The sequence below is a fragment of the Poecilia latipinna genome, unplaced genomic scaffold, assembly GCF_001443285.1.
Source record: "Poecilia latipinna isolate Pla-1442-1.1 unplaced genomic scaffold, P_latipinna-1.0 Scaffold277, whole genome shotgun sequence".
NCBI lineage: Eukaryota > Metazoa > Chordata > Actinopteri > Cyprinodontiformes > Poeciliidae > Poecilia > Poecilia latipinna.
Genome location: NW_015112893.1, coordinates 328635 through 350733, shown reverse-complemented (window position 1 = coordinate 350733; position 22099 = coordinate 328635). Strand labels below are relative to the sequence as shown.

Genomic DNA, 22099 nt, shown 5'->3' with positions numbered 1-22099 from the left:
ATTTTCCGGTTTATATGTGGATTTTTCTTCAACCACCACGGGGCTTTTGAGCAAATGTGAAACTTACTTTCCCTCAATGGAATATATACTCGTCAGTCACCGTTTCACTCACGGTTTTTTCCATTTGCATTCTGGGTAAAAATCTATCCAAAAGTGTCGTCGTCTCCTCCCCCCCGTCGACAAGAATTTCTTTGTTTTTTTTTACTGCAAAAACTAAGACCACAGAAAGGAACAGCTATGTGGCCCTCGCAGGAAAAAGTTTGGGGACCCCTGACCTAGATAAAAAGTATTTTCCTCATAATTAGTGTGCTTAAAACTATCGAAGACTGAAGGGGTTAGTGCAGTCTTGCCTACCGGTTTACACGATTTTAGAGGAGTCGGTCTCATAATTCGGATCGTACCTGAAGGAAGCACAACTGAAGTGGGCGTGGCTAAATCTGTGTCACAGGATCTGGTAAGGTTGTTAGCAGGCGGCTTCTGCTGCAGACATTTAGACATGTGCTTAGCTTAAAATACCAAAAACGAGCGACCTATGAAAATATCGTGATGTGTTGAGAGCGACAGAGGTATGAAAGGATTTAAATTAGTTTCAACAAGTGAAACTTTCTACCAAAATATCCAAAATAAACCTTAGCGACATACACCTTGGAGCAAGTCCTCTCGCTTGCTAACGTAGCAGCACCCTTATTACTTGTCAACAAGTTACTCTTGTGTACATTAATGTATTACATTTGATTGCATATCAGTTAGTAATAGAGACATTTCTGTCCAGTGATGGAAATAATAACCGTGCTATGCTATAACAAACTGTTGAAGTGAAGACAACGGCATTAAACAGCCATGTACTTTCTGTAACTGCATGTACGAATTTAATTTATCCTTTTTGCATGATAAGTTTGAATGGTGATAGTTGTGTTTGTCACAGTGAAACTTTGGTGCTGCTGCCTTGGGTGAAGTGTATTTTTTTTTTGCTTCTGAGTTTTATATTTTGTTTGCTTTATGAAAACGAAACTGTCAATGGTAGAAATAACAGAATGCTGAGAAATGCAACAAAAAAAGTAAAGAGGACATCCGTGTAACCTCCTATTAGATAATATCCAAGGTGTTTATGCAAATGATAATTAAATATTGAAAAAATAAACATGCAAAATCAAAGCATCATCCCTTACAGAAATGCATTTGGTGCAATTTTATTGTTGTGGTATATATTTATTTCGTTATTTTGTTAAAGATATTTTTGAGGACATATTGTATCCTGGTGGTCTGATGGAATGTTAAGTGTATTTCTTTTATCTACCTGGTGAATTTCATAAAAAATTGAAGATTTTTTTTTTTTGAAAAAGGTAGAAAACATCCAACGCTTCTAATGATATACTTTACAATCTATAAGCTTATATACTTTTATCTAAAACTAGATTTTTTTTTTTTTTTTTTCCAGGACGCACTTGGAAATTTGTGATGACCATCAGGCGCAAAATGGCGACTCCCTTCTCACCTGAACCTCACTTCACATGACTAACATGTGAATATGGGCTTCCTAGTGCTGGTAGTAAGAATCATGGGAAGGATCAGCACATTCAGATCCTATCAGTTTCTACTTCTACTGGCTGCAACGTTTGCCGTTATTGCTTTTTACTACTTTGGCTCTGAGAGGCACAGCTTCTCCAGCACCACAAAGAGGATAAGACAGACCCAGGCCAACACCAACAGAAATGATGCTGACCTAACTGTGGACACCAGGATTTCACACCTTCCTGCATCAGACCAGCAAAGAGGGGAAGAGCTAAATGTAGGAGAGGAAAGTGACATTTCTAGGTCCAGAAAAGGGAGCTCCGAAGCTGGCGGCCAGCGCTACCATGCTCTGATGATGTTCACTAAGGTGGACAGGAGCGTAAGCCTGCAAGACAAATTCAGGGTGGCCATGTTGTCCATGGTGAAGCTTGCGCATTTCCTGGAAGGAGAAGTGTTGGTGCTTCATTTTGTCAGTGATCAGGTGAGCCAAGAGCTGGGCCAGAGGATGCTGCAGGAGTTTCTGCAGGATGCACCATTTAAATATGAGGTGAGTGTAACCTGTAGTCACCTTTGAGGAAAATGGGAAGTTTTATTTTATAATAAATGTTCTAATTTCAGACAAAATTCCTTTTGATGTAAAATCAAGTTACCTGAATTAGGCGCTCTTTGTTCAAATGCTAAGCTTTGAAGCTTTCAAAAATACTCATACATGTTTTTTGGGGGGATTGCAGCAGTGAACTACACAAAGGGCCAAACTGAAATGAAACAAATTGGTATCTGATTTTTTTTAAAACCTTTAAAACAAAACAAACAAACAACAAAACAACAATCAGATCTGGTGTGCATTTCTGTTTAGTCCCTCTGTTTCCAGATTGTAGAATGATTATTTTCTGTAACTACAGCTGTAGATCTTTGGAGATATGACTCTGTTAGCTTTTCCACCTACACTCAACTATTTCTACCCAATGTTCTGTTGATAAATGTTCAAGATTGATTGGTAATTATCCATTTTCAATTCCCAAGTCATATCGTCTCAATTACATTTAGGTCATATTGATTATGCTTTAATTTTAGTTGTATGTTTAAAGCTGTTGTCCTGCTGGAAGCTGACTCTCTTTCCCCTGCCTCAAGTCTGTTGCTGCAGCTAACATGATTTTGTCCAGGCAAAAAAAAAAAGTATGATGGTCCTTCCACTTCACAGTTTCAACAAGTTTGTATTTTTCTACCACATAAAATCACTGAATTCACTTGGTCAGATGACTTGAGAAGGTCGTAGCGATATTATCACTGAATAGATTGAGTCGGCTACTTATCATACAAGGCCCCGAAAATGGTACAGTTTAGATAACGCTGGAAAATATGACCTGATATGACGCTCAAATCCCCAAGACTCCTTCAGCTGGAGGTGCAGCTTAAATTTGGGACACTTGGGGGCACTGTTTGCCAGCTTAAATAGCCCACCACCAGTGAATGGGATGTAGATTGTTTGTACTGTTCTTGCCAAAGAGGAGGATTATGTTTCTAGCTTGTTTTGTAAAATGTCCTGACCAGTTTGTCCTTCTGTGTCTGCTTTTCACAGCTCGCCATCTTAAACCGATTAAGTTTCTCCCATAAGAGCTTGTGTCTGTTGTTTTTTTTTATTACAAGAAACATCTCGTCAGGTTAAACGTGCATTTCCAGGCATTACCTGAAGATGACTCAGTCACTTCCTGGGATGGTTCAGGTTCCGGGAACCTGAACATCTTGGCAGTTTAAGGCCGGAGTGATATTTTGTCTTCTTGACTGTTTTGTAGCATGTGCAAAGATGGAATGTAAAATGCTTTTCCCACTGTAGGTGGAAGCTCTTCAATGCTACTTTTTACAGTCCTACCTCTGCTGAGGTTCCTATCAAACTGTCCTGATGATAAACTGAAATGGAAACTACAGAGCAGCAGTCCACAGCTGTGGGTGTATCTGCAGCAACAGCTGTTGCCCTCACACCTACACATGCTCTGGCTATCTAGAGGATATTAAACAGAGCTCCAACCAAGTCTGGAAAAGTTTGGAATTTGATTCAAGTTTTTTTTCCAAGTGTGGATAAGTGCAGGAAAAATATTTTTCCAGACTTTTTAGTTTCTGTCCTATTTGCTAAAAGTGTGATGACATGATGCATACAGTATCTGTTGTCCAGGTACTGGTCCTGTTTGTCCAACCATTCATCCATCAGTCGAAAATTGAAGTATGTAAAATTTTGAATGCATGAGTTGTAAAACATAAGGAAACATCATAAATTGTAGGATATCATGTCCGTACAATTTTTAAACTAACACCCTCTATATTTTTTGTGGGATCTATTCCAGATCAGCAGGTAACTAAAAGGTTAGTTGTGCTAATCAAAAAGCACTAATCCTTAACTTTTGTTCCACTAATGCTAAAGTCCTACACCAACAGTATTAAGTGGAAGTTAATTCTAAGCTTTAACTTCATATCATATCATATTATAGTTATACTTTGAAAAATTGTAAACGTCAAACACAAATTTAATTTTGACACATTTTCAACAACACCCTTAGTTATTCTGTTTATTGTTCGTTATTGTCTGTTTTTTTTTGTGTTTTTTTTTTTTAGTTCATGTATGTGTCTTGTTTGAAATAAGGTTAATGGTGGAAAAAAAGAGAGAATGTGAGGAGGGAATATGGAACTGCCTTGTAAACACTCACTTCAAAATAAAAGCAGGAATGTAAAAAATCTTTGAGTCCTCAAAGATTGATAACCAGGATTTATTTTTTCTTTCTTTTTTTTCTCCCTGGTTCAACGCACTTGGATCACATGATGGCGTGTTAGCAGGCCTCTGCAGAACTCTGACATGCTGAGGACGTGGTGACAACCACCAGAAAGAACTAAAACACTCAGGACACCAACCTCTAGAGTCTGACTTTGGACATGAATTTTAGTGAAGCTAACTGTGCTAAACATTTTCAAAGTTAGCAAAATGCTAAAACACTCAGCAGAAAATTAGCTCCAGAAGTGGGCCTAAGGCTGAGTAGATAATACTCTTTGTTCTTTGGGTTTTGATGCTTGCACAAGCTTTTCTTATTCTTATGGAGGAGCTAAAAGCTGTTTATGACAGAGTCAGTCTTTTATAATTTAAAAGACTCATTTATAGCTGTTTGTTTTCCACCCAAACACACACAGTCAGACAGACACACACATGGATGACGCCTGGACTCGACCTCCAGGCTGCCTCTGCCGGTGTTCTGGTATCATCCCAGACTTTTTAAACATGGTTCTTTTAAGGTCTTGAAACATCACTTCAACTATTTTGACATAAAGCACTGACACAGCCTTTTCACTCAGCTCTGCTAGGGTTAAAAATGAGACAAGGAGTCCCCAGAGAGTGGTTATCCGAGCATCCCTGTCGGCTCATCTTGAGTTTAACTCCTTTTTATTATTTAGCATTCAGAAGTACAAAGATAGCACACTGGCTAGATAATATATCTTCAGCCCCATTACTTCCCAACAGCCAAATATTCAGGGAGCTACTTGACATTTGCAGCAAACAGCCTGCAGAGTCACACAGGCCTGCAACTGTGCTCATTACTGCTGCATGTCCTTCATAGAACATCCTGGAGCTTTTTGCAACCTGTTATTTATTGCTAATGATGGAGCAGTAATGAAGCAGAGTCGATGCCTAGTTTAAAAATTTATGTCTGTATGAAAATTTGCTGATTTGAAAGAGAAGACGACAAGATTCAGGCTGCAAGAAGTACAAAAAACAGCTGAACGGGTCATTTGATTAACCAAATTCAGAACAACAAGCAAATGTTTGTGAAATATGGAAAAGAAATGATGGATTCCCATTTTACACGAAATCTTGTGGAGTGAAAACCCTGCTGACCGCAACTCTGCTGTTCAGAAAATTTGTTTGGCAATCACATTTTAAAGAAATGCGGTGCTGCTCAGACCAGAACTTACCCAAGCATCCCTTCAAAAAGCACCACAAAGAATAAAGGTGACAACTGAGAAGAGAAAACTTTTCTTAAATCGGTTCTGACCTTTTATAAAGGCTGCAAGGGTTTGATTTAGTTTTTGTTGAATATTTGGTGTCACAGAGTCACAGTTGGTGTTTATTGCAATATGGATCCATTTACATGCCTTAAATGTATTATTGGGACTACATATCATAAGACATTGAAGTTAATAGATGAATGAGGGTTCTTATGGAAAACATTTACCCAAAGTCTGCTTTGGTTAAAATTCTTCTGCATATTTAGCAAATGTAAAGAATACTTAAGGAAATGTATTTAAGGTAAAGCCTAATTGTTGGTACCATCCAGTAACACAAATATTTATGTCTTGCACACATAGTGGTGTTTCTGTTTTCTCCTTAAATAGTTCATACTTTTGAAATACACAATTAAAAAGACTCTCCAGCCAGTCATGACAAAACATAATGAAATAATAAAATGGAATCATGTCATTAACTTATTTGTTTTAGTACAACTGTCCCATTTCTCAGTGGATCATTTAACCTACTTCCTGAATTAATTTCAAAGGGATGGGGAAAGGAAAAAATGCCGTTTGTCTACTCGTGTATCTTATCTTCCTACAGTAAATCGTTATTGATATTTTCATATTTCTGCCCCAGATCATCTTCCATGATGTGGTGGAACTCACACAGAAGCTCTTCCCCATCGTTGAGGCCATGCAGAAGCATTTCAGTGCAGGATCTGGAGCGTACTACAGCGAATCCATCTTCTTCCTGTCTGTAGCCATGCATCACATCATGCCTGAGAGTAAGAAGAACAATATCATCATCACTTTTGTATCAGTGAAATTTAGAACGGAACAATTCCATCCCGCTACGTAGTGCAGTAATTCTCTCCCAGAGTGCTTTGCATTGAGTCACATGCTTATTTATCTAACTTAGGCGGTGCACAGCTGGATAAAGCAGCATGGGCAGGTATCTAAGAGACACGTGGCGAGCTGCAGAGGCCCTGGAGAGTGAGGAAGGAAGGATGTGCTTTGTCGCTGCTGCCCACTTTAGAGCCCCCTGGGCTGGCACCGGCAGTGATCTGTCCTCTGTTGTGCACTGTTTTGGCTCACTTCAGTAGGCGTGCAGCATGGGGCATCACTGCAAAGATGAACCAGACTATTAGGCTTTGAGGTTTTAGTCGATAGCATTCAGAGGCACACATGTGAAAGCTGTCGGGTAGAAAAACACCATCCCAACTCAGGGGGCACAGCAAACGCAAACCAAACGACAATATTTATACCTTCAAGTAGAAGCCTGCAAGAAATGCAAAAAAAACAAACAAACAAACAAACAAAATAGCTGAACAGGTAATTTTAAGATTGCTGCTAAAGATAACTGCAATCTTTAACATTAGTTAAAGATTGGATAAGGTTAAGACTGCAGCAATCTGGAGTCTTAACCTTACTCCAGGTTACTCTCAATGAGAAACATTGAGAGTAAGTGTAAATACACAAAATTCAGAGGAAAATTTTTTATTTATTATTTTGAAAGTCAATTTAAAAGAGTGTAAATATGCTTATCTTGTTTCACTAAAGAGTATCTGACTAATCTGGCATTATAAGGTGTTCATTATTTTCATTAGAGAGACATTCTTGCGGAAGAAGTGCAATTATCAAAAAACAAAAATATGTGAAAGTTTCTCGATAAAAAATATCTAATACTTAATCTTTTTTTTTTTCCGTTCAAGGGCGTTGAAGCTTTGTTAAATTAGACTTCAAATTACTTTTCCTCCCACCCCCAAAAAACAATAAAGCTTCTTCTGTCAGTGTTTAAATCACTGACAGTCTCCTGGCTCTGCATTTGGGCTTCCTTAATTTTTCTCCCATCTCACCATTATGAGCTCTTCTTATCTGTATTGTGAAGTTGTGAAGGAGCAGAGCTGTAGGCTGTGGAGCTCAGAGTGGTTCAGGCTGTCCTTTGACACCATCTTTAAGGAGGATTCACTGCTGCATGTGACAAAGAGTTTGAGTGGTGTTGTGTGATTGGTCCCTCACGTTTTGCCCTGAAATGATTATTGATCATCCACATGCTCCACCAGTGTGCTTCTGCTGTGTATGTGTCTGTGTGTTTTCCACATTTCTATTTAAAGAATGCTTTTACCAGAAAGGGCATAATGTGTTGTGTGTCTCAGGAGGAACAGGTGGGTGGGGGTGTGTCACGCACAAATGTTCTGTGTTATTTTCTCCGCAGCCTTTCTTTGACTTGTTTTTTTTTTTTTTTTGTTTTTTTTTTTATAATGTCTTGTCATTTGGTGAGTCACGCAGCAAACGTGGAACATTGTTTGCGATTGACAGAGTGCAAACAAAAGTGATGTGCACAGATTACAGCTGTTAGCGGAGGCTCAAATTCTTATTTCTCTCTCCGTCTCCAGGAGAGAAAGATGTCATTTATTGAAGAAGACATTTGCAGGCTCAAATTTAGCTGAGCTTTGTCTTGTTTTTACTGCACAGCCTGTTTTATTGGAATTGATGAGTTGTTTTTGTACAACAAAAACATATTTAGTGTTTTATAAGCAGGCACACAAATGCTCCAAGTTTTCAGAGGGAAATGAGGATTGACTTTAAGTGAAGAAGTGAAACCAGATATATAGAGGTAAATAGGGGTTGTGATGCTGTTTTTACACCGTCTGCCCCTGGAGAACATGGTGTTAATTCCACAATGAAAAACAGTTATAATTATCAAGAAGGTTTCTTGATAATTATAAGTCATTTATTTGTCATTTATTTATTTATCCTTCCTTTTCCAAGAGAAAACTGTTTGTATTAGTGGAAATTTGTTGTATTTAATTGTATCCCCTATAGAGTGCTTAACATGCAGGGACTTGAGGTCCTCCTGCAGCAGGAGACTATATTTTCCTGTCTATTAATGTGCGACTACTAACTCACCTCTATTAGAAATCTAGCTGCACAATTAAATTTGTCTTGCATTGCCTCAAGTGGGGCAGATTTGCTCTTAACTTCAAAAGTCAGAAAATGGCTAAAAGAAAACAGCTGTGAGGGATGTGGGATATATATTTAAATATTTCATAGTGTGGTATTTATGGTAATGAAGAGAAAAGGAGCGACTAAAACTGCATGAATGCAAAACATCACAAAAACAGATTCTGCTCAGAAAATAAAACTTGCTCATGGTGCAAAAAAGTTCTCCACTACGACAGACACCTTCAGCGGTGCAGCTGTACTGCTGCTGCGCATTTACTGATGCGCTCACGGAACCAACAGGGGACACAATAGTTGCAACATCAATAATAAACATCTCTGTCAATATGCTAATCATCTGCAGCAAATCATCTCCAAACCATGACACCTCCACCTCCATGTTTTAAGGTTGTTTTCCAGAAATGTTGTTTGGTTTATGCCAAAAATGTCCTGCATTCTGTCCAAAAACATAATTCCTATTCGCTATTTATATTTGAGAGTAAATGCTTCTGTCTTGTACATCTCACATAAAAGTGCTTTAACATCAACAACAGTTACTCTACTCTAAGTCCGACATGTGACATTTAAACAGTTTTTTTATTATTATTATTTTAGTGTAAACCATCACCCAAAAAAAAAGCTCCAAAGGGTTTTTATATTTTACCTCAACACGTTTTCTAATGAAACCAATCTAATCAAACCAAGGATCACTTTTCAATGTGTTTTTGCAGTTAGTGAAGGAGAAACAAAGCATTTGGACTTTTTGCAAAAGGATTTTGAACCTATGGTTTGGATAGCAAATACACTAAGTGCAGATTTCAAAGTGTTCATGCTGTGACATATGCTTGTGAATCTTGGTGTTTACACCGAGCAGTTCTGAACAGGAAACACACCTTCAATTGGATGCACTTGAGCTTAATGAAGCTAAAGATAAACAATAAACAAGCTGTTTTTCAGTGCCGGTGACGGCAGAGAACAATGTGCCTCCCAAATTGACCGTAAGTGCTCACATCAAGAACAGTTTAAGGGCTTAATAAGGGTGACCTACTTTCTGAAAAATGTGCTGTTAGATAACACTGTCGCTGCTGTTGTAAAGCCCTGGTCTGAGTCAAAGTTTAATGAAACAGAAGTGAGGGATCTGAAAGCTTTATTCCTCCCTTAGGGTCTGCGTAAGGCTTTCTTCATACCAGTAGTTTGTATTTTTTGCAAAGTGGTCTTCAGTTCTCATTTCACCCAGGCCTCATTTCAGACCATGTCTTTAATGGTCTTCAACTAAAACTTCCGTTTGTTTTATGACCAGTGTGATTATATATAATTTAAATGTCTGATCCACTAACTATTGGTGATATTTTAGAATGCTTTGAAAAAATCTTCATGTTCCTTTAAACTTTTTTCTTGTTTTTGCGGTGTAGTCCCGCTAGCTGCTTGTCCAAACTGAGTTGTTGAATCTCTGCAGCTCCTCCAGTGTAACCACAGCATCTTGGCATTTTATTTGATGAGTGTTTTTCTTGCCTCAGCCTAGATATAAAACTTTCATTGATTTGAAATTGTGCCATGCACCTTCTATTATCAGGTGATAGATTGAACAGTGCTTCATGACATCGACAATGTTTGAGATATTGTTTTGTTTTAAACTTCTCCACCACTTTCTTAGCCAGTCTGCTGTGTTCTTTGGTCTCCGTGATTTTATTCGTTCAATAATGTTCCCTAACAAAGCTTTGAGACCTTCACAAAATGTTAAATGTAACATTAGTGATTGATAAATATTTTGAAAATCATTGCACAGCATGTGGTCTATTACATCGTTAATCATGTTGTGATACCAGAGTCCTCATCTCCTCCTCCTGATCGACCCCAATTCACCCCATAGCGAACAAACTTCTGAACGTGACATGATTCAGAGTCATGCCAGAAGTCTGAGGTGTGCAGGTGGAAGAGGAAATGGGACGGCACGGTTTCCTGTGGTCAGCGTCACATGTGATGTCCTTCAGCTTAACATACTGTGATCTGTTTGTTAGGTAATTGGAGATCCAAGCAACCAGGCAGCGGTCCACTCGCATCCTGGTCAGTTTGTCTTGGAGCAGACAGGGCTCGACTGTGTTAAAGGCACAGTCCAGAAGCAGAATACTGACCACGCCATTTCCCTTGGCCATGTGTGAATGAGCTCGATTTAGGAGGTACAGGATGGAACATTGACGATCAGCGAAATAATCGTCAACTAATTTAGTAATCGAAACTGGAGTATTCAGACTCAAAACGGCCATTTTCTGATAGAAAAACACAGTCAAGGCAGTAATTAAGTTAATTATGTTAAAAGAAAACACATACAGTTTGCAATTAAGATTAAATAACCTTCATAAGTTGAGTCCATTTACCATTTGTCTGTAAATGGTATAGTTTTCGCTTCACCCAGTTCAAATAATGTAAAAAATAAAGAAGAAGATCCTGTTAATCACCTCTTGCTATCCAATCCCAATCATCCATCCCGATTTTGACCTTGACATCACTTTGTGTCGAGTCATTGGTCCGACATAAAGCCCTCCATATCCCAGTGTTGTAACAACCGAAGGCCCCCTTCCTGTTAAACTTCCAGCAGTTAAGCCCCGTTAGTGCAAACAAACAGCACTGACCACGCAGAGATTACGCTCCCATGTTTCCACAGTGAATCAAGGCATTGTCGTTAGCAGCCTCCCCGTTTGGAGAGCACATAAAAACAGGCCGCTGTCACATCGCTGAGTCGTCATTTTCCCCTCAGAAACCAGTCTAAACTTGATTTACGTACAGTTACATGGGAATGTTTTGTTTTGTGTTTTAAAGTTGCTTTTTCCATCTGTCTTTGTTAATTTTAATTGCTAACAAATTAAATATTTGATGTTTCTATTTGAACAGATGCAGAAAACAAATATAAATCAGACACTTGTCCAACCCTGCTTGAGACGAACAGAAATGCTAGATATATTTGTTCAAGTTTGGCTGAGTAAAAGTTTAGTGGCATTTCACTATTACTGATACAAAAATATATATAGTTTTTTTTTTTTTTTTTTCAAGAAAAATGCAGAACAAAAACAACTGCCATGAACAGGCCTTTATGCAAGACTCTGTTTTGGGAATGCTAGCAATGCACATCAGCCTGACCACACCATTCTCATAGGGGAACATGGTGGTGGCAGCATCATTCTGTGTGGAGGTTTTCATTCTGCAGGAAGAAAGAATTGTTTGAAAGATACCTGATGTTGCAAAGGTTGCAACCAGTGGCTTTATCTCACATAAGAATTTGGAGGAAAACAGCAGCAACTGGTTTAAAAAAAAAAAAAAAAAAAAAAGAATTTGTTTTAAAAAGTCATCTGTTGGCCAGCAGGAGCTGACAGACTTTTTTTTGTAGTTGGCATCACTGATTAGTTGGGTTAGTTGCAGCTGCTGTAAGACGCCCAGCTTTTAAACCAGCACATCCATATTTTTAGCCTCAAACTCCAAGCCATCATTTCTCATTTCTGACAGTGTCTCCAGGTTCTTGTTGTGCCCACTGTGCACCAGTCATGACTATTTCCTCTGCTTTCATCACCATAGCTACCAGCAAAATATAGGAAGCAGAAACAATGAACAGATGATGGTCTGAATATCCTGGTTACAGTTGTTAGGATGTTGTTCTTTAAGCAGCAAAATACATTTCTAGGCCTGTCTTCTGCTCTGGGCTCACGGCTTTACTGTGATTTCAATCCTGGAACAAAATATCTGGTGTGTTTCTGATATGCTTTTTTTTTTTTTTGAGTCATTTAAAAAGTTGCAAAAATGTTACTTTTTCCTCTCTAAAAAGCAATCTTCATCTTTTATTGAGCGTGGATAATTCTGCAACTGATGCAAGTGAGGCAAACTGTCATGGTTGTCGCGTCAAGCTGATAGAAAATAATTTCTGGAGATGTTTAGACTTTTGTTTTGTTTGTTTTATCGTTTGGTCTTTTAGTCATCAGCATTATGTTGTTCTCCCTTAGGTCTGACACGAATAGTGCAACTCGACCTCGACTTAAAATACAAGACCAACATCAGGGACCTTTTCCAGGAATTTGACAAATTTCCTCCAGGTGCAGTCATAGGAATCGCCAGAGAGATGCAGCCGGTCTACAGGTAAACACACTCAACTCCAGTAAAAGTGGTCAGTCGAAAAATTAAATCATGGTCAGAAAAACTTATTCCCACGTAGAATATATATATTTGGACATTATTTTTTAGCCATTATCTTCTGGGTGACACTTTTAGTTTAAGAAACAGTGCTTCTAATGTTCACGCAATGAATATATACCAGTAAATCTAACCTTGTTTTTGTGTGTGCGCGCAGTCATAAACAAAGGGCACCAACTTTCAATCTCTTTGTTCCTAAGCTGATTTTTTTTTTTTCCATCCTTCTATAAGATAGCAAATCAAACCCTCCTGGTCATTTCACTGCCTCACTGTTTCCACCCGGTTGCAACATCAAAACAGGACGTCACTGTGTGCGTGTTGGGAGGGTTAAAAGTACATGATGCAGGATCAGGTGGCATATTTTGTGCAGCAGGTGCTTACAGGGACAAACACAGGCAGGTGGTTTTCTCTGGGGTCTTTTGGAACATGGGTGAATGAGCCTGTGAATGTCTGGTTCGAGTAAGAAGGCAGGACTGGCCTGCTGTCAGCTGTTTATTGTCTCCGTTTAGCAGTTTTTGATTTTATTTGACGTCCTTCAAACAATATTGCATCCATATTTAGCTTACCGTCACAGCCGCCACATTTAGTAGGCAGTTTCACTCATGTCTTGTAAAGTACTTGCAGCTTTCATCATGAAATGTTTTTTTTTTTTTTTTTTTTTTTTAGAATTGACCTGCATGAGTAATTACAGTGCATGTTTTGTTTTTTTGTTTTTTGTTTTTTGGTTCCTGGCTGCTGCAGAAGCTGAACTGTAGTTTTCCTGCCAGGCTCCAGCTGGCTCCTGCCTCTCCAAACAGATCTCTATCTCTGCTCTGCCACTGTGTTGGTTGGGGGCTTTGCCAACCCTGAGAAAGCCCCTCTAATGTGGTTCCTGTGAGGCCGGACACACTTAATTTGAGTCGGCCAGCATCATAGCGAAGTGCTGGGCCTCTTGGCTCACACCGCTCCGCTGGTTCAAAGCTCCCACACAAGGTCTCGGAAATGATCGAATCTACAACTACAACTCAATAAATGATTGAAAAGTCACTTTATTTCTCTAGGTTTATTCACATTGATTTTTTTTTTCAAGAATTCTGCTGTTCCTACTGATTGTCATTGCTTACAATTAAATTTTTCAAAAGATTTCAAGATGTAACCTCCCCTCAATTAAGAATTTTTAAAACAGAAATGTATAAATATAGTTTATGCACCGAGTAATTGGGTGGGACTCCATACACAAATTACTACATCACTAAAGTGAACAGCTTGTGGCTCTGCTGAGGTCCTATGGAAGCCCATGGTTATCTTAACAGTGGCCTTCAGCTCATCTTCCTCTTCTCAGTACTCCATCGATTTTACTAGAAGGTTTAGGTTAGAGACCAATGGAGCTCAGTGTTTTGAAATTTACTGATCTCTGGAAAATGATAGTTTCTCGTCTCCTAAAATGCCTGATTCATGTGGACGCACAGCCTAAACGGCAAAAAATATTTCCAACTGCGCCTAAGATAATTTCTGTGTTGACTCGGTCTTAGATTAATTTAATATATTTACAAAAAAGTAATAATAATAATTCTGCGATTTAAATGTTAATTAGTAAATATTTAATGATAAATTCATGGTAATTTTTTGTCACAAATTTGAACTTTTGATATTTTTATGATAATTTAGGGTTTTTTTCTTACTTTACCAAGTCATTGAATACCATAGTTCTAATGTCAGAAATGTATGCTTTAAGCACGGAAGAAAACAATTTTTTTCATTTACACTTACAACTTTTTGACATGAGAATATCTTCTTAGTATTCTCATTCTCATATTTTTCCCCTTGAAAATATGTGAACTTCATCTCGCCTCTGATTTCTTTGACAGAAACGAACTCCTCCACTGCCAATTTTGTTTCAATTATCTGTTTGTCATTTCTGACTTTTTAATGACCCTATGTAATATTCATTTTCTGAAAAACTGAATGTTTGTTTTCAATAGCTCTAAGCCATAATCACATCAGTTAATGTTTGAAAATTATCTCAATGTGTAATAAATATTTTATGATTTAAAATTTAATTGAAGAGCTGAGATACATGATCTTTTTAGTGATATCTTAAACTGGGAAGATGTACATGTAAATGTAGAGCAAATTGAGATATTTTTATTATTATTGGCACGTTCCCTGACAATAAATTCATTCTTTCTTTATATTTTAGATAAAATTTAAAAATCTGTCTTTTATGTCCTAAAAGCTCTGAAAAATATTAATTGCTGCCCAGGAAACGGTGACACCTTGCACAGCCATGACAAATGAAAGTAACTATTCCAATACTTTAAATGGATTTGCTGCATGTTTGCATTATTAGTCAGGAGGCTTTAAAATGTTGTAATTTTAAAAGCCGGCTTTTAGTGAAGCACAGCTTGCTTCCTTCCTATTGTAGTGTCCTCTTTTGTAGACAGAGGGGACTCTCAACTCCCACTCTGTTTTTGTGTGAACAGAGGGAACATCATGCAGAACAACGCATCCTCCCACCAGCCACATTCACACCACATCCTGCCACTGAAAAGTTCTTTTTTTTTTTTTTTTTTTTTTAAAAATACCTCTCACTTCCCTGCAGCTGAGTCTTTTTTTTTTTTTAAACACAGAGGATGAGACCCATTTCCTTGAATGTCCCATGAACAAGAACACAAACACACTCTTATTTCTGCAAGAAGATCCCATTAAAATGCAGAATTCTTTGAGTGTTCTGGGCTTTCACTGAGCAGGAGGGGAAAATGCTCTTTCTATGCTTTTTGTGATGAGTCCCCCACTGTGTCAAGTTCTCAATATTAAATATGTTTTTGTGAAATCAAGAAAGTGTAACTGGTTAATTATGTCATGTCCATTTCACCCACTACCTCTAGTGTGTATTAGATTTTACAACATCCTCCCCAAATAAATACACCCCTGGTTCAAAGTGTGTAACAAGCCTTGAAATAAATGACTCTTAAAACTGCGTAACAAGCTAAAGTTGCACACATTTATTCAGTACAAAAAATATATATATATAATCCAACTGTAAGAAAAAATTGTCTAAATGTGTCACAGAGATTTAATTTTTTTCTGAGCTGTTATAAATAATGGGGAGGATGAGAGAAGAGGCCATGCAAGGCAGATGTGGGTTGATTGCCATGTCAAAATATGACAAAAATAAATATAGCTACTTGCCCAAATTTACTGTACATTCAGGGCAGTAATAATAAGAAAAACTAATAAACTTGAAAACCGACTTTAGCTGTGACATTCAAGAATACAAACAATTTAACCATCAAACAAAATGATGAGAATAACGGAGGTCAGATCTTCAAAAAAATGTAGTTTATGGCATGAAAAATACTGCACACCAGTAGCTCAGATGGGTCTATATGTAAAACAAAAGCACATTGCCAAGTAGCTGTGATGCTGTTCCTCTAACAAACACAATCTAGATATTCATGGGGCCTAAAGATTAAGGTGATGTCAAGGAGATCTTCCAGCTTTGGGAAGATTTTCATTACACCCAAATTGCTTATTTATTTATTTATTTTTGTATTTCATTTGATTTGATCTAATATCCCAATCTATATTGCTGATTTATTTTGTCCTTAAGAGAAAAATCTTCATAACTAACAGAAATAAAAGCTCGAAGGCATCAGTCTTGACTATAATTAATGTGTTTTTTGTAGTGAATTGAGTTACTCAAATAAATAAACTTTTCAATAATATTGTAGCTTACTGAGTACATGTTGACATCCTTTTTACACATCATTACAAGGCATGCAAAAACTTCTACAATTTCATATTTTCATGCTTTAATGTTTCATTCCCCCCATCCCCCCCAACATATATGGGATTTTTTTTTTTTATTATTGTGCAGCCACTGCACCTTGTCCAAGCAATCCATTAGTGTTACCAGCTGAACATACAGCCTGATGTCTGCCTGTGGGTTTTATAGAGCCGTCGGAGAGAGCAGGCTGCTTGTTGTTCCGAGCGAATCAAGGACACATTAGGAGGAGATAGCAGCACAGAGTGTCCTTGTCCCCCGCTAATGCTTTCCATTCTTTCACAAGTCTGAGAAACTTCACTGGGAAGATTGGCAGCAAAAACTGACTAGAGGACAAAAGTGTGAATTGACTGCAATCTAAGCTGGAGCTGTGTGAAGTCTTACTGGCGTACTGGGTGTACTGGTAGAAACTACAGAAAATCAAAAAAGTCCTTACGTTGGAGAGCAGAGATGCTCTCTGTATCACTCAGTTAAACGTGTAATGTTCTACAAGACTACAGTGACTGTTGTTTTTGCTTCACATCCTAATAAAACAACTCCCAGAGGAAAACATTGGCTAAAGTTACTCATGTACAGCCTTTGCAGTCTGACATTTCCCCTTTTTCTGCAACCATTTAACCCTCCCACCCCGGAAATTCAGCAAATTAAGTAAGATTTACCAAAACAAGAATATGTTGCAGCTTTTTAGACGTACAAATTTAGCACATAAACTATCTCAGACTGATGATAGCACTATTAGCTAATCCAAAACAAAAAATAAATAAAATCCATCTCTTTCTAATTAAACCGCTACTGTAGGAAACACATTTTGGAAAACAAGGAGAAGCAAAAGTAAAAACAAGTTAGAGTGTAGAAAAAGTGTTTAAAAACAAGCTTCAGCGTGATATTAATGGAAAGTTGAGTGGAAGGACATTGTGTAGCAGAAAAATGTACACAATCAACAAGAGAAATGTGTCAAATATATTGTGTTAGTTTTATTTATTTTATAAATATGTATGTAGATTCACTTGTTGCACACAGAAAGAAAAGATGAACAAGACACTAATTTTCTGTGTCATGTATTTTGTAAAACTTTGCCACTTTAACACATAAATAAAGGCGAACATTTTTCTCATTCTCAATGCCTAACCGTTGCAGTCTAGTCATCTGTGGCTGCGGAGCCCCTATGTGTGTTTCACATGAACTCTCGAAAACATTTGTGCAGCTTGCTACATAAAAGCTGTGTTCCTTTAGCTGTGCTCATCTAATAACCATCGTGGTGTCTGTTGTTTATTTTAGCCGTCTTGACACTGATGCCGTTCCCCTTCGGTCCACACAGTAAACTCCAGCGATTAAAACAGCCTCATGGGACGGTGTGTGTAAATGTTCCTTGCTGACCTCACTCACCCAGTATGCGTTTTGGGGCACGTAGACTCATCTTCATAATGATACATACACCACAAAGCCTCGGATACCAACAAACGACACATAACTAACGGAGCAAACAACAGGAGCTGAATGTAGGTCAGTAATAATATCAAAGCATGACTTGGAGAATCTGCATGATCGCGTTTCACAGACAGGATGCATTGTACGATCCAAAACCTCCCAAAAATCCTTGCGTCTGTATATAGTTCTGAAACAGGCAGCATGAAGGTTAAGTGTGTTTCTAGCTGCTGTTATAAAAGTAAAATGTTCTTGAGCTCCATTCATATTTTATTTACTGTAGAGCTCAGCAGGAACTAAGAATAGTCCAAATGTTCTGGCATTAGGTGTTCATGTTCACAAGCAATCGTGCAAGGTTACTTTCCCATTCATCGCTCAGTATTGATGGAACATTTCAACGAAAAACGTTAACAGTGCAGACAAGAGCTCTCTGTTCTCTGAATCTGAACCATCCACAGAGAAAAAAAAAAGTTGAATTACAGATATGCAGTTGATTTTTTTTTTCCCTCAGACCCCCTGAAAGCATAAACCAGCACAACACAGAGAAAATATTCAGAAAATAACAGGTCAAAAAAAAATATGAAGATCTCTGTTATTTCTATTGATAGGATAAATAGTATATGCTACGCACTTTTGATTTGATTAATTTTAGAAAAACTTTTGTTTTACAGAAACTCTTAAAATATTCTCAACATGTTTTCTTTGCAGTCTGGAAATATTTTTGCAATGTCAACAGTAAAAAGTCAAACCATAATAACTTTATTATGTTTACTTTATTTGAGGCAGCATTTTTACATTCCATCAGAAATAGGTTGTTTTTTTAGCTCCTCTTCTCTTTTTTTGGGAAAGACCAGAACTTCAGAAACACTTTGAACACAAATATGAGTTTAGGCAGGCTGCTCTATCTGCTGATGCACAGCTTTCTGCACCCTGTGTGCTGCTTATACCCTGCTATGTTAAATTTGTGTGTGAGTTACAGAGAACAAGATTTAGACGATCTTTAAAGGTTTAATTTTGCTCATCAGTGTTAAAGCTTAGAAAATAAGAGATTTTTAGCATTTCTGTGACTGTGGTCTTTGACGATGGTTTGTACAGCTACAGGACTCATTTTTTTAAAGCACACTAAATGTTTTTTTCCTTCCATTTTTCTTTCTTTTACTATGTTGGATTAAATGATGCTGCAAAGCAAATAGGATTCCAGTGCTTAACCAACACTGATAATAGAACCACTTCCTAAGTGGTTCTGTAAAAGAACTGGATTCCTTTTCCATAATCTGTAAGGCAAGTCGTCATTACGTCCTGATCAGTGACTTCTCCAGTTAATCATATAAGGATCGTTGTGCATGAAGACAGTTCAACTACAGGTGATGCTAGCGAATATTTCATAATCCTAACCAGATTATTATTTGTTGGTTGGTTGGTTGTTCTCCATGAGTTCACCTCTCGCTGCTGATGAAAGTGGCTTTACCTCTGACCTTTTCTTTAAGTTGGAGTTTGGGAAGATCCAGTTTTTTGGGGAACATAGCTTGAGCTTGCTGTGATGGTAACAAAAAAAACTGGTGCTGAACCAGTTTGGTGGAAAAGAGACAGTGGATTGTTAAATTTAAATCAAGTTATCGTTAGAACAAATTGTCACAAAGCAGATATGTATTTAGCTGACTTTGTGCAAAAGTTTTAAGTCACCGATACGATGAAGGTGGTTCTGGTTTAAAAGAGATTAATTACCATGATATGTGGGGTCATTCATACGCACATAGATGCATGTATGAGTGAGTCCGCGTGTGTGTTTATGTTTAAGTGGAGGCACTGAAGTTTTGCTGGTGCAAGAAGCGGTCTGTTTGTAAAACAGGTTGGGCACAGGAGAATGCCAAGGAAGAGAACCAGATCTACCAAACGATCCCATAAATTAGGCTACCTCGTTGAGCACAGAACAACGTTGAGTTTTGCCAACTAATCAACAGCCTAACACTTCTTTCCGTAGACACACCTTCTGGCTGTATCGTAAGGAGAACCCCAATACCAGGGTAGGAGAACCTCCTCCTGAGGGCCTTCCGGGCTTCAACAGTGGTGTGATGCTGTTGGACCTGAGCGCCATGAGGGCTTCGACTCTCTACAACCAGCTGCTGAAACCCAGCAATGTGGCCAAGCTAGCAGACCAGTATCGCTTTAAGGGCCACCTGGGGGACCAGGACTTCTTCTCAATGATTGGCATGGAGCATCCTGAACTCTTTTACTCTCTGGCCTGCGGCTGGAACCGACAGCTGTGCACCTGGTGGAGGGACCACGGCTACGGAGATGTGTTCCAGTTGTATTACGGTTGTGATGGGCCCGTTTATATCTATCATGGGAACTGTAATTCCCCTATTCCAGATGATTGAACTGAAAAAGACATTCATTGTGTAGTAGAGGGAAATATTTTTCCTGCTAATGTGGGATGTAGGACTTGTTTTCCAGAGACAATGGCTTTCCTTACCAGTCATGGAGCCTGCCTCTGCTGGCCAAGAGGATATGAAAGGCTGCCAACCAAATGACTGATTTTATGGCTTTATTTTATGTTCAGCCTGAAGTCTAAAGCTTCTGTCTTTGACAACAGCAGTGCAGAGGAAGCATGCTTTTGCATTGATGGGATTGGCTCATGCAGCGCCTAATGCCATGATAATACATTACATTCCCAACATCCTGAATTTTACCCCAAATGGCTACTGGGCATGCAGGACAGCACTGATGACGCCAAAGCATCAAAATGTTTCAACAGTTTGAAAGAAAGCAAGCATCAATAAGCTGATGTTCTTCATGCGGCTGTTTCCGTCTCCATTCTCAATGGATGTATTTATTTCCACTGAGGCTTTGCAGAAAGAAGGTCGTCCAGCTTTCTGCCACAGTGCAAAAACACGCATAACACATTAATTAGCCTTTAGCTTCATCATTGTTCATGTATATCTATCTGTCCTCTGTTTCTCATTATTATCCTCTGGTGGACTGGCAACCTGTTGATGGTGCACACTGACCCTGAAGGCACACACCAGTTCACCCTGTGAGGATAAATATAGCCTGAAATATAGATGGATGAATAATTTAACAGGAATTCGGCTGACTAGATGATACATTAAAACCACCCCAGCCTTCATGAGGACACTGGTGTCCTCATGGACTTACATGTTTAAAGACTTAAAATTGTTCTCTGTGTATTTAATCCAGGATATCTCATCCCCATATTGACAAACCTAAGATTTACCCATTTAGTTTAGTTATTTATATATATATTTTTTCATTGTATTGTTTCATTATTTGTTTAACCTCCAGAAGTTAAGACCTGACTTCGATTTTAGCAGGTTCAGTGTTAATATGGCCAAAATGTTATAAAAACTGCAATACGACAAAGTTAAGTTTGAAGAAGAGGCACTTTGCAAAGAAAAAAGTGTTTGAAGTCTGATCAATGTGGAGCCGAACCAGAAGAAATTAGAGCTTTCAGCAGATTCTGGGCTGCTGGAGGACAACATGCAGTCGAAATGCTGTAGAGCTTATGTTTTATTTAACTAATTTAAGAAATAAAACCCAAAAGCACAGAGCCTCGGTACTTATTGAAAAGTCACGTGTAGATTTGTTCAGATTTTTTTGTTTTGCAATGTCACAGACTATAGGTGAGTCACTGTGCTGCACGGAGCTGCTTTCCGTGATATTTTCCCAATTTTGTTTTTGAACACTGGTGGTCTTTAAATAACGGCAAAAGTTCTGTCCTCATTCAAATGAACAGATTCACGGATGCAACCTGACAAATGATACATTACTGATCTGTCTTTTTGTCAATTGTGTAATTTAAATGAATGTTGTGTGTTGAAAGCCATAAGAATTATCAATAACTTAACATATATTGATTTTGGAGCGTTTACATTAATAAATTTTCTATTCAGATTATGAAGACTCATTTTTTATTTTTGCTTCATTCGGGCCAAACTTTAATTCAGTTTCTCCAAGTTTCTCCTGTATTTTCTTTTCCAACAACCTGAGAGCTCATTTTGTTGTTTTTATGTGCCACTTCAGTTCTGTGTTTGAGGCTAACGGACTTCAGAGCCCTGTGGAAGGAAAACATCCTTAATTTCAGGTGGACCTTCTTGTAGGAATTAACATGCAGGTGAGCTGGGCTCCAAACTAAAAGAAGGTTGACCAATTAGTGTTAACAGCATCGTTGCTCTCCTGATTTGATCTTCAGCTGCCGCTGAACACAGTCCTCTATCAGCCAGCACACATGAAAGACGGCATCAGAGCCAGAAGCGTGACTGCAGACAC

The 22099-nt window shown here is 38.2% G+C and overlaps 1 protein-coding gene across 3 annotated transcripts; it reads left to right on the top strand.

The window, feature by feature from the left end:
- Positions 1–382: 382 nt before the first annotated feature.
- On the top strand, positions 383–21727 carry xxylt1 (xyloside xylosyltransferase 1). 3 transcript variants are annotated; one of them, XM_015033719.1, is made up of 6 exons: positions 461–566; positions 1232–1300; positions 1439–2059; positions 6140–6287; positions 12435–12567; positions 19794–21727. In XM_015033719.1, exons 3-6 carry the CDS (start codon positions 1529–1531, stop codon positions 20188–20190), a joined length of 1209 nt encoding a protein of 402 aa, XP_014889205.1. In that variant the 5' UTR covers positions 461–566; positions 1232–1300; positions 1439–1528; the 3' UTR covers positions 20191–21727. The 3 variants fall into 3 exon arrangements, with proteins under 3 accessions (XP_014889204.1, XP_014889205.1, XP_014889203.1); XM_015033718.1 differs by lacking the exons at positions 461–566; positions 1232–1300 and adding an exon at positions 383–454; XM_015033717.1 differs by lacking the exon at positions 1232–1300.
- Positions 21728–22099: the final 372 nt, after the last annotated feature.

Bases quoted from the DNA above. Each gene is read 5' to 3' on its own strand.
- xxylt1 (XM_015033718.1), top strand. From the start codon at position 1,529: ATGGGCTTCCTAGTGCTGGTAGTAAGAATCATGGGAAGGATCAGCACA. The intron at 2,060-6,139 runs GTGAGTGTAACC...TTTCTGCCCCAG, and splicing joins ATGCACCATTTAAATATGAG to ATCATCTTCCATGATGTGGT. The intron at 6,288-12,434 runs GTAAGAAGAACA...GTTCTCCCTTAG, and splicing joins GCATCACATCATGCCTGAGA to GTCTGACACGAATAGTGCAA.